The following is an 11,796-nucleotide window of genomic DNA, read 5'->3' as shown; positions in this document are numbered from 1 at the left end:
CGGGTGCTATTGTTTGTCTCATTGAAACTGTTGAATACCTGACATGATCTGTGGCAGGGAATTTGGGACTCTGGGCTTTGCATTCACCTAACAGCTAGCAAGTTTTTAGCAATTTCCAAATGGCATTATACTCCGCACGGTGGGGGAGAGATTTTCATCTTAGCTGGTGTTGTCCATGTTTGCTTGTTTTTTATACTGCATCCCTTATTTACATTTGCTCTTATCCATCACAGTGTTCTTTTCCCTCTCGTTTTGAAAGCTGCTAAGTATATGGGCCAGAGCACAGCAATGCACCTCTTGGTAATCAAACTGTTGTTCTGATTTGTCTTGTTGAGCAAGTTGAGGTGTGGGGTTGGATATTTTGGGTAAAAAAAAAATCTGTTTGATTTCTGTGTCCTCAAGAAGCCTGTATAAAGTGTGAGTTCGTTACTTTGAATTTAGCTTCACAGATTTGTCAATGACATTTTATGGGACATAACTATTAATCTAGGTTGGGAGTTCTTGTGCTAAATGTTTTTCATAAGTCAAATGTCATTTGTCAGAAATCACACTTTTAATAGAAACCTCATTTTACAAGATGTTGTTGGGAAGGTTTCTCAGATCCGTGAGTAGGTGAGTGAGACTCCTGCTTCAGAATATGCAGCAACTCCATGGTTAGGGCACCCATCGGGCACTCACCTGGGAGGTGGGAGACCCAAGTCCAACTCCCTGCTGTCTTGGATTTGGAACCAAGTGGACCCCTGGCTATTCTGTTCTGGCATGATGGGCTGTGTGTATCCACTTTTTCATGGAAAAAATGTGACTTCTCATTCTGCATCCGAGGGTATGTCTACACTACAGAGTTTTGTTAGAAAAATGGCCGTTTTTCCGATAAAACTCGAGGAACATCCACACTGCAATTGCGTTCTTCCACAAGAAAATCAAAAGAACGGAGGGGTTTTTCTAGCATTGGTAATCCTCATTCTACGAGAAAGAAGCCTTTTTGCGAAAGAGCTCTTTCACAAAAAGTTGTGTGTGGACAGGGAAGAGGAAAAAGCACAAGTGCCCTGGTGGCCATTCCGTCCATAGCAATCACAGCTTACATGCGAGAGAACGTCCATTCAGTCTGGAGGCTCTCTTTCGAAAAAGCGGATTAATTTTTCGATGCACTTTTGCTGTACGGACCCTCTCTTTTGGAAGAAGTTTTTTTCAGAGGATCTCTTTTGAAAAAAGCTTCTTCTGAAAGAAGCCTATAGTCTAAATGTAGCCAGAATGAAAACAAATTCTTTTCTAGATGCTGTGAATTATTTGCGCTCTCCAAACTGCTGTATTCAGCATGCACCAGCTATGTATTTCCATCAATTGTGCTTTTTTGAAAGCTCAGCTGTTCCATAGCCCTGAGTGATGCCCCTTTTGGGTCACATGACATTGTATGTTTTGGTGTATGATGATCTTTGTTGTGCCCTGTAAGATACCAGCTACAGGAATGTGAATGTTGTTTCTGTATTTTGGTACGGTGGACGTAATGTGAACAAAAAGCCCCTGTCAGATTGCGGGTTTGAACAGTTAATTGATTACATTGAGCTCAGCCTTTATAAACCAGATACAGGAGATTTTTCCTCTTACTGAGTCCCCTTATGCACATGAGCGTATCTTGTATTCGATATGGGAAGCACAGATGAGGCCAGGGTCTCTTGGAATAAGCCATCTGTTCCGCTGAGTGTGGCGTGTGAATTCACTCCAATAATTTAAAGACATTTCCCAGTATGGTGCGCCTGTATGGTAGGCAGCAAAATAAGTGCATCCCCAAGCAGGATTTCTTTGTATCCTAGAAGTTAGATCTTTCCAGGCTTCTGAACATCAAATCGGTACCTGGCCTCGTCTCACTTCTCTTTTAGAACAGTGAACGCTCTGACTGGAAGACTGTGCGCCATGAAATTCTTAATTTGCATGCCCCAGATTTTTGGTATCTAAGTGACTGTGTTCCTTCGCTCTGGCCTCTGGGGTGTATCTACCAAGCACGGCGGCCTGGATCACCCAAAGCCCTCCACTAACGGGCTCTCATTGATTTGGCGGAAGGTCTCGGGTTTGTGAGTGCTTGCACTATGCTGTAGGTTATCCAGATTTATTACATACGGATGCTGTTTGGCATTCCTTGTGCTAAACACTAAATCTGTATCCAGCTGTTGTACCAACCAATTCTAATCTCATCAGCTAACATTCTAAAAAAAAAAATAATGGAGATGCCTATCTTGTAGAACTGGAAGGGACCTTGAAAGGTCATTGAGTCCAGTCCCCTGCCTTCACAGCAGGACCAAGTACCATCCCTGACCAATATTTGCCCCAAATGGCCTCTGCAAGGATTGAACTTACAACTCTGGGTTTAGGCCAATGCTCAAACCACTGAGCTATCCCTCCCCCCTAAGACTTCTCTCTCATGTTTAATGGACTTCCCCAGACAACACGAGTCTGCCTGTTAAGAGGCAGCCCTCCACAGAGACCGGCCTCCTTCAGAGAGAGGGCTAGAACCATGGGATTAACCATGCCAGGCAGTCTTCACAGCATGTGTAAAGGTGAAGGAAAGCGCTCTGAAAATCAGGCCGTTGGTCTTGGAAGGGAAGGCTCCTGGGTCTAGCCTCCCTACAGCGACAGGTTCATGGGATTGCATGGAGGAACCAGCCTTTCAGGCACACTCCCTCCCCACCATCCCATGTACCCCTTCTTCAGATCCACCCGCCTCTGCCACACCCAGCCCCTCTATTCCCCTCCATGAGAAGCTGCCACACTAAAATCTGTCCTGATTAAGGCTTCGAAGCTTGGTAGAAGATTTCACTTTTACTCCTCCTGTCCTGGCTGGCTGTGCCCTCTCTTCTAGAGGGAATTAAAAAAATGAAGTGTAAGGAAATCCCTCAGCCAGGCATGATGCACTTTGCCCTCATTTCACCCACAGTGTGCATATGGTTTATGAGCCAAGTTTGTGCGGAGGTTTTATTTGCATTATCATAGTGCCTACAAGCCCCAGTTGTGTTCATTATCCGCTACACATACAGAGGCAAGGCTCAGATGCATTTTTAACCTGCTTTTATTGTAAAGGAATGTATCTGACAGTCTAATCTTTACCCACCTATGCAATTCACATTTACAAAAACATCAACATTGAGGCTCATCATCTGTAGCAAATTGGTTTGTGAAAAAATATATTCAAAAATTCCATATCAAAAGACAGTTAAGTTCACAGTGGAAAAAAATGCTCCATAAATTAAATAGCAGAAATGTTTAAAATACCCAGCCCTTGTCTTGTATCCATTCACTAGCTGTGGTTTGAGGACACTTAAAGTCAGGCTGGTATACCTGCTTTAATAACCTCGTAAAGAAATTTGGATTTCCCGAGAAGAGGGATGTAAATGCACCTCTAGCTTTCAGCTTTCCGCAAGGCTGGTTTTTAGGTCTCTTGTTTTACGCTACTGTTTTGTTTCATTCTTACCGCCTTAGGGATTGTTGAATAGCTTTGTAATTAGTCATTCTGAGTAAGACCCAGCCATGTCCCAGCTCACGCTAGCAAAGGCTGGAATAGCAGCGTTTTGAGGGCCTGCTGCTGCGTTAGTTTTTTTGAATGTATACAACTTAGGTTTCTCTACTGCAAAGCGCAGCTGAAGAGGAAAGGTGCAAGTTCCAGCTGCACGTGAATGTGCCCCACCGGCTGTTCTAGCGTCGCTCTCTGGGGATTCAGAAATCCTACATATGCCTGCTGAGGATTTCTGGTGCGTCCTCATGGGATGAGCTCCCACTCGTTTCCCTTGGGCCCTAATCGAAGGTTTTATCCCATGTACCCTGAGGTAAGTAGGGATGATGGATAGCGGGTAACAGAACAGTTGACTAACCACATGAATTCTTAGCAGTTAGTCAACTATTCTAGAGACCCAGCCTGTGGTGGCAGCAGCCCCTGTCGGGGGGGGGGAGGCAGTCCAAGCTCCCTGTGGACAGAGGCTGCTCCGCCTCCCACAGAGCCATCAGCCTCTGTCCGCGGGGAACTTGGACAGAGGCTGCTGCTGCCAAGTAGCCTCTGCCCGTGGCAGGCCCAGGCTTGCCATGGACAGAGGCTACTTTGTGGCAGCCTTCCTGCTCCCCCTTCCCTGCTGCTGCCTCTGATAGAGGCAGCAGTGTGGGGTGGGAGCAGGCGGCACCGGGGAGCCAGTGCTGGGGGGGAACTGGCTTTTAAATTGGCTGCCCCCGCACCTGTTCTTGCTTCCTCCTCCCCTTGCTGCCTCTGACATAGAGGCAGCAAGGGGGGAGGGGATGTGAGTAGTCGACAGGATTAATCGATAAGCCTAAGCTAGTTGCCTACTCGTTAACATCCCTAGAGGTAAGCCCAGGGCACGATTCCATCTCACTCCAAGGAGCACTTGGGACATGGTTCAAGATTTATGGCTCCAGGGAGAGGCTCTGTCACTGTCTTCTGGTGGGAAGGGTCCCCTGGCCATGGTGGGCTCTTCCAACCTTAAGGCAGGAATAATAGGAAGTGAATTCATCCCCTTTCTCAAAGAGCCCCTGCGAGCATCACAGCTGTTAGGGCCTGCCTTGGAGGGCCTGTTTTCTCCACAAGGGTTCAAATGCTGCTGCCCACAAACAGTTTCATCATTTGCCAATTCCCTGCAGCCCGTGGGGTGTAACACAGGCACTTTCCTATTGCTAAAGGGTCTGGAAGCAGCGGTGTTAGACTTGAGTTAAACCTCAGTAGACAACCATTGAAGAACAGACAGAGCAGACCACTGGGCTCAAAGGTAAATTGCATTGGCATTAATACAAAATAATACGTCTATGGCAGTCTGTAGGTACTGACATCTCTTCTGTAAAGATCTTCCCAACGCCCTGCCCCTGAATGGTCAGCGCCTCATGCTTCTCCTCCTGCACTAGGGGAGGGATGGCATCTTGCTACCCTAATCCTACGTGCAAAAATCCAGATGCGTTTCACACTACAAGTGAAAGGTGTTTTCAAAATAGATGGTCTTCATTCAAACCCTTATTGGTGCCCCGGGGACTTGCCCTGAAGAGGACTGGCTGAATCTCTCATCGTAGACCTGTTCCCTTTAGTACAATTCCAGAAATATTTACAGCAAGAGTAAACAGACTAATACTTTCAAACACCGAAATGGTAGAGAGGGTGTCCTCCAAAGGCAGCCTGCTGTGGGGGGTGTGTGTGTGTGTGTGTGTGTGTGTGTGTGTGTGTGTGTGTGTGTGGATTCACACCTCTGCTTATTAAGGAGTCTTCTGTAGAGACGAGCAGACACTGTTTATTGTAAAGTATTTCTCACTGGTCTTTGTAATAATTATGATGAAATGCTAATGATTTTAGACCTCGGTTGGCCTGTGCTGTAGCAGGTGTTTGCACAGTGTCTGACACACGGTGACGATCAGGAAATACTGCATGCGACAGCTATTAAAAAGGGGGAACGGAGACACACAGGAAGGAGTGCATCCTTCACTGGGAAAAATCAATATCGTTTACCAAAGTGTAGCGCAGGATTATGTATTCATTGCGCAGGTCAGCACATTTCTTACATGGGGGGCGGGGAATTCTCCCCTGTGGAAAGGGCCAGCCAGGCCCGGCCAAAGAGCACATGGGGCCCAAGGCAGCACGCTGTGTTTGGCTGAGCCGCACGGCTCCCAGTCAGGGCAGTGTGTGGGCGGGCCCGGGAGCTGGGCAGCGCAGGCCTTGAATGCGCAGGCCCCAAGGCAACCACCTCACTCGCCTTACCCAAAGGCCCAGCCCCGCTCCCCATCATGCTAGATTACACACTGGCCCTCTGCATGCCGGTGACTTCCATCCTCAGTTACACGGTGGCCTGAAACTCTAGTGGAGCAGCACTAAGTCCAATCCACTTCTCTCCCTCAGGAATTCAGTTCCACTCGAGCTGAGTGTGCTTAGGTGGCAGACCCTACACCCAGGACATCCTTGCAAAACCCCTGTCTCCAGGCCACGAAGCTCATTCTCACTGTAAGTGCTGATCCACCTAAAAATTCTGTTAGAAAAAGTTAATACTGGAATTGGTGATTTGTTGTCACTAAGGCACTTGCAATACCCCACTGATTGAGTCATAAAACAATCAAGTGTCTTAACAGCCACACACATTTTAACGTTCTTCCAGTGTGGTGATTCTAGTCTGCCTCTGGGGAAGACGGAGTCATGGAAAACGTCTTCCACAAAGTCCAGTCGAGTGTTGGGGGGTGGGGAGGTGCCTCCCCCTTGCACTGGCAGGTTTCTTTGAATCGCACTCTGCATTAGGTGAGGAAATTAAATGCTTACTCTGTTAACTGGCTCTCCCTGAACTGTCTTTTTGCTGCTGTTTGCCATCTACTAGTGGTCAACATAATGTTGACGCTGACTTCATGGCACCGAGAGAATTATTGCTGACATGAACCGTCAAATGACAAAGGGAGGACAAGGGATACTGTACAGACGGGGAAAGGGAAGCGGCAGTGCCCAAGCGATCTAGCAATGTGGGCGACACATCAGTTTTGTATACAAATAACTTGCCCAATAACTGCCCCAGAAAGCTTCCTATGTTCCCCCGCCCTTCCCAGCTGAGCTGTTTTCACTGGGGTTAGGTCAACGCCCACAAGAAGGTTCACTGCCACCAATCACGAGTGGGCAGCTGCCCCATCCTGCAGAGAAATCAGCTGGTGAATGGAATTGCCCCACAGAGAGCATCTCTGGCTTTACCATGGACAACAGAACAGTGGCATTCAAGCGACTGTACCAGCTGAAAACTGCCGCCTGTAATCATACCTACTGCTCAGATCAGCCTCTCCGTTGGCGGCAGCTTGATCACGTTCCATAGCTCCACTCGTGCCCCATCTTTCTCCTGGCGGCTGGGACTGTATGTTCCCTGAGTGGCTCTTCTTCTCTTCATGGCGATCACAGAGGCTGCCACCAGGACCAGGAGCAAGGCGGCCCCGGCGGCACCGACTGCTCCCACAAGCGAGGAGTTGCTAAGATGCGCCCAGGCTGGCTGCTGGGGTGGAACATGGTGTTACTGACTTTACGCAGAGCTCATGGGTAGAAAAAGGTGCATATGTCATGAAAAATCAAAGCCAGCACAAGACCCGTCTAGGCCCCTCTCCCCTTTTTATTGCTGTTTTGCTCATTTTTATCATATGAGAATTTCTAGGCCCGAGAGAAGAACCAATCATTGTATCGGTTCCCAGTGCAGATTAAAACGGGTGCAAGGGTTGTGGCTCACAGCTTTTCTTTCATAGAGATGAAAACTGAGTTCTTAAGGCAAGTCCCAACTGCATCGCTCCCCCCCTTATTGCAAGTTGGATGATGCTGTCCCCATCCTTCTGTCTCAGGGAACAAAGAACAAACATTTGGCACCAAGAACTGGGCTTGCACAATCCTGCAGGTATCTCAGCCCCACCCCCTCGTAAACATGGTTATTGTTACACACTTCCTGTGCGGTACCCATGGGAATGGCTAACGTTCTATCCCAAATAGGGATTACTTGATAAAACGTGTTGATTGTTCAATGACTTCAGTAGCTCCCGACAGCTCCTTCGAAGGCTGTGTCTATCAGGAGGCAGGAGTTCACAGCTGCTGTTGCTGTTAAAGACTGCGTTGTGAAAACAGGTTTGGAAATGCTCTACCCTCAGCCCACCAGGGCTGCACAGAAGGCTGCAGTCGTTTTTGGGAAGTTAAACTATCACACAACTGATCATAAATATCCTCTATACATTTTAACTCAATATGTACCATTAAAGTAGAGTTGCTTTGCAACTCAAGGAAAATCTTCCCTGACAGTGGCAGTTTGTGTCTAATTTCTCCTTTTTCAGCTGTCTTTAAAAATGTGGCTGCCGTGGAAGAGGTGGACTCTGGAGCAAGGGACATCTCTTAGCTGGTGCAAATACGTACATCACCTTCCAGAACCCCCGTCTCACCAGGAGTCCAGCGGGGATGTGAAAGGAGGCAGGTCAAGGGATTCATTTTGAGCCACAATCCAGCAGTGTCTAGTTGACGTGACTAACATGTAACGTGCCAGAGCCGGAACAGTCTGCTGAGTACGTGTCAGTCCATGTCACCACCACCACCAGTGCCCTAAGGAGCTGAGCTAGAGGGGGCTCTGTTGCTGCAAGTGCTGGAAAAATCTCAAGGTCAAAGCAGACCTTGCAGGTACGTCTCCTTGCCAAGGTGCATCTCATGCCTAGATTAAGCGCTCTTCCGGTGGCACCTTTAGGACACTGTCCATCTCCAAGCGAGCTCCTGCCACCTCTTGTTGGCTTGGGCTGTAGGTCCCCTCTGATTGGCGCCTCTTCCTTGCCGTGAGAATCGTGAATATGAGACCAATACTAAGGAGCAGCAAACAGCCACAGGCTACAGGGACAGCTACTTCAATTAATGGGAATGGGAAGAAAGCACCTGGAGTCCCCTTCTGCAAAAGAAAGGAATGGAGAAACAATGAGACCCCGGCAGGTACAAGGACTCGCATGCACCAGGAGTCCAGGCGTTCTCAAGGAGGCCCGACTGGGCTAAGGTGTTAACCGAGACTAGTGAGCCAAGAGAATGGAGGCCCTGGGGGAGGAACCTGCACCCGGAATGAAAGTCAGAAGCCCAGAGCTTGAGGGGAGCTGCGGAGAGCAGAGCCTGGGTCAGCCTCGGTCTTGAATCTCTCCGTTGAGATTTCAATGGAAATAAAAGTCCATAGAGATTAGTGTTTTGTTTGCCTAAACAGAAACCAGCCAGCAGTGGCCTCTGCGTGTTTCCCCAGCTGCTCTGTCAAGCCAAGCCTAAAGCCCGTGCGCATAAAGAACATCGGTGCAGCATTTCCAGAGATGTCCGGGAGGCCGGCAGGTCCTGTGTCATACAGAGACTATTATCAATTAAGAGGTCAGGCCTGGTCACAGGACAGACTGATCCCAAGGAAGCGAAGGAGAAGAGCTCGTTAACGCCCGGAAGCAACGTCGTCCCACCCCAGCCTCAAAGCTGTCCCAAGCAGCAGGTGCAGCCTGCTCCGTCCTCCACATTACAGAAGGGGGAATGGCCCAAATAAGGTCACCTGCGCTGTATTCGTCACTAACGAGCTTGTATCTTATTTGTGGGTTTCCACAGCAGGGCTCATCCATTGAGATGCAGATGCCCCTCCATTCAGAGCCTGCAACAGGAACCTTGTACTGCAAGGCACCTCATTCACATACTTGCCAGGCTAAAATAGAGCAAGTTGGCGGGTGTTGTTAGCAAGGTACTAAAAAATGGGGGAAGAAAATCTAAGGTAACTAATCCCCAGTAACTCTAGCCCTCCCCTGCCCTAGTGAGGGATGTGGAGGGACGGCTGGCTTCTTTTAGGATGTCTCTCTGAGTGCATTGAAGAACTGATGTGGCTCATAAACTTTCATCTGCAGCAGGATTAAATGCATAGGCCCTTGTTTTGGTGCAGACGTGCAGAACCGCGCTTGGGACACGAGATTAACATAAGCTTTACTAAAAACAGATGTTTGCAGGCTCAGCACTTACTGCATCTGACAGCCAGCGGAACGGCTGTCTGGTACCAAACCAGCACAGCATGAGCATGGCTCCCTCCCCACAGGGCCTACGGGGGCTACTAAGGAACAAGACACTTTAAATTGTTTTCGTCGTGATTTCTGGGCTCTAAATCCCTACAAGTGGAGAGCTTGTCACTTGTGTGTTACCAAAGCCACTTATACGGGAATTGTGTTTATTAAAAACAGGTGGAATGGGCTCCAGCTTTAAGTGGTACCAGCTCAGAACAAGCCTAGTCAGGCATTAAAAGTGGGGCAGCTGGATTCACACTGTCTCCTTGGGCGGAGGGGGAAGAGCAAAAGGTATGATTTCCACAGGGCCCCCTTCGTGCTCCAAGCTCATCAGCTTTCATTAGCTGGGCAGGGTTGAGCTAGGTCAGGATGTGGATGGGAGATTTAAGAGGCAAGATGAGGTCGCTGGAAGACGTTAATGCTCAGTCCTTTGGCTCTTTTAAGATCAGAGGTGCCCTGAAAGAGATTAATGTGCAGACACACAGCATGGGGTCTTGAAAGTTGCTTCGTTTAAAAAAAAAGTTGGTGTTTACAATGAAAATTAGCCTTAAAAAATCCAAAATGCTGCCTACTCCTTCTTCCAAACAGCCAGTGTGTCTCCTGTAAAGCATCTGGCAGTGTTTTGTGTGCAGTCCGTGTCACCATTCTGCGTGTCCTGTCCCACGTGGGACTCTCTGTTTTTAAAACGAGGGAAATGTCAGTATTGAGACAGTGTGAGGCTGGAGATCGCGGGGCATTTGTGGGACCTGGATGGACCTTCAAATCGATTTCTAATTGGGCTTTTCCCTGTGCACTATTTGCTGCAGCATCCCCCACTGTACCTGGAGTTAATCACTGTGATAGGCGTTAGGCTCAGCATGCAGGTTAGTCGAATGTTGGCACTCCATACCTGCGGCTTCAGCTCAAGAGTGCAGCCCACCCCTGGAGCCTGCTCATTTAAAGGGCGCCTTGCCGCTCTATGAAAGGTACCGTTAGGTGTGCATTAGCAGCTGAGCAGCCACGTTGTTGCTCAAAGGAAATGCCCAGAATATTCCTTCCCCTTAGCCTCTGGGCAGGCCCCACCACAACCCCTAAAAAAGTACTAAGAGTTCCCAGACACTGCTCAGGGGAAAGGGGAAGAGCGTGAATGGGAAACGAGAGCCAAAAGCAGCACAGGAACGCCCCAGGCAGCATCCTGGCACAGCAGGAAGCTCGTGCGGGCTGGGAGTGGGCTTTGCACGTGGAGACTGGAAATGTACAAACGTCCTCAGTGTGGCGCATGCATTAAATCTCCCCAAGATCACCAACAGCAACAGCAGTGAACCCCACCCTGACACAGGCACTGCTTGTTAGCCAGCGGACCATGCATTGTGGGTTAGTGCATTCCCAAGTTACCGACACCCTACCTACCCATGCAAATGGCTTCCGAACCACAAAAGAGCATGAACCTGCCTTCCCAGAAGCTTGTTAAAGCAAACTGCTCGCCTTCTCTCCCAGGCCGGGCTAGTTTAGGTAGAAACAGCCGGGCTTCCTGGATCCTGTCCATCATGCTCTCCGCGGGCTGAGTAAGAGGATTTTCTCCGTAGCTAGACTGCCTGGTATTTTTTACTTTAATCACATTTACCTTTGATTTTATCTAATTCCTTCCTCCAGACTCCAGGCACACACAGCTCAACCTAGCAAATGAGCTCGGAAGGGGAAATGCCTGCTCCTTAACCCTTTGGCACGTGCTAAAATGCCTGCTGAAGTTCCAGTCTGGTTGGGTGGGTGGGGGCAGGAGCTGGTGGTGGGGAAACCAGGGAGGATGATCCCCCTTTATTCTGCTTCATCAGAGACCTAGCTCAGAGCATGGCAATGGAAGTACCCTCACTGTTGGCGTGGATGACATTTCAGCCATTGCCTTACGGCTAGCTGTACCAGAGACGATGCCTCGGGCCTGTGGACTGGCTGCACCTGTCACACCCTGGAATCCAGCTGGTTACCAGACTTTCTCCCCTGGGACATGGGGATAACTTTTGACTAAGCAGCCAGCTGCTACTGAGTGGCTGGCGAAAACCCCTTTCAGTTGTTAGCATCCTGCTAGACTATCACCAGCTCGAAGAACTGACTTCATTTTTCCTTCGAAGCCAACATGTTTGGCTTTCCTAGAACTTTGGTTCGGTTTCTTTGAATCAGACCTGTCCCGTTGTAATGGAAATGCCAGTCATTTTCCATTTCGAGTCTTGTCAGATTTATCCTCTCTGGACAACCTGAAGTGCATTTTGGAATCTGTACAAAGGTACAGTCTTGAAGGTT

At 48.8% G+C, this 11,796-nt stretch overlaps 1 protein-coding gene across 1 annotated transcript in view; it reads right to left on the bottom strand.

Annotated features, from left to right (window-relative positions):
• Positions 1 to 7,086: 7,086 nt before the first annotated feature.
• The window catches only part of CRB2 (crumbs cell polarity complex component 2), a 61,650-nt gene continuing 56,940 nt past the window's right edge, over positions 7,087 to 11,796 (bottom strand). Inside the window, exon 13 of the mRNA XM_006121946.4 lies at positions 7,087 to 8,405. Coding sequence (XP_006122008.2) covers positions 8,178 to 8,405 — 228 coding nt within the window. The 3' untranslated portion in view covers positions 7,087 to 8,177. The remainder of the gene's footprint in view (positions 8,406 to 11,796) is intronic.

Source organism: Pelodiscus sinensis, chromosome 22 (assembly GCF_049634645.1).
Source record: "Pelodiscus sinensis isolate JC-2024 chromosome 22, ASM4963464v1, whole genome shotgun sequence".
Lineage (NCBI taxonomy): Eukaryota > Metazoa > Chordata > Testudines > Trionychidae > Pelodiscus > Pelodiscus sinensis.
This window is presented reverse-complemented; position numbering and strand designations above follow the sequence as displayed.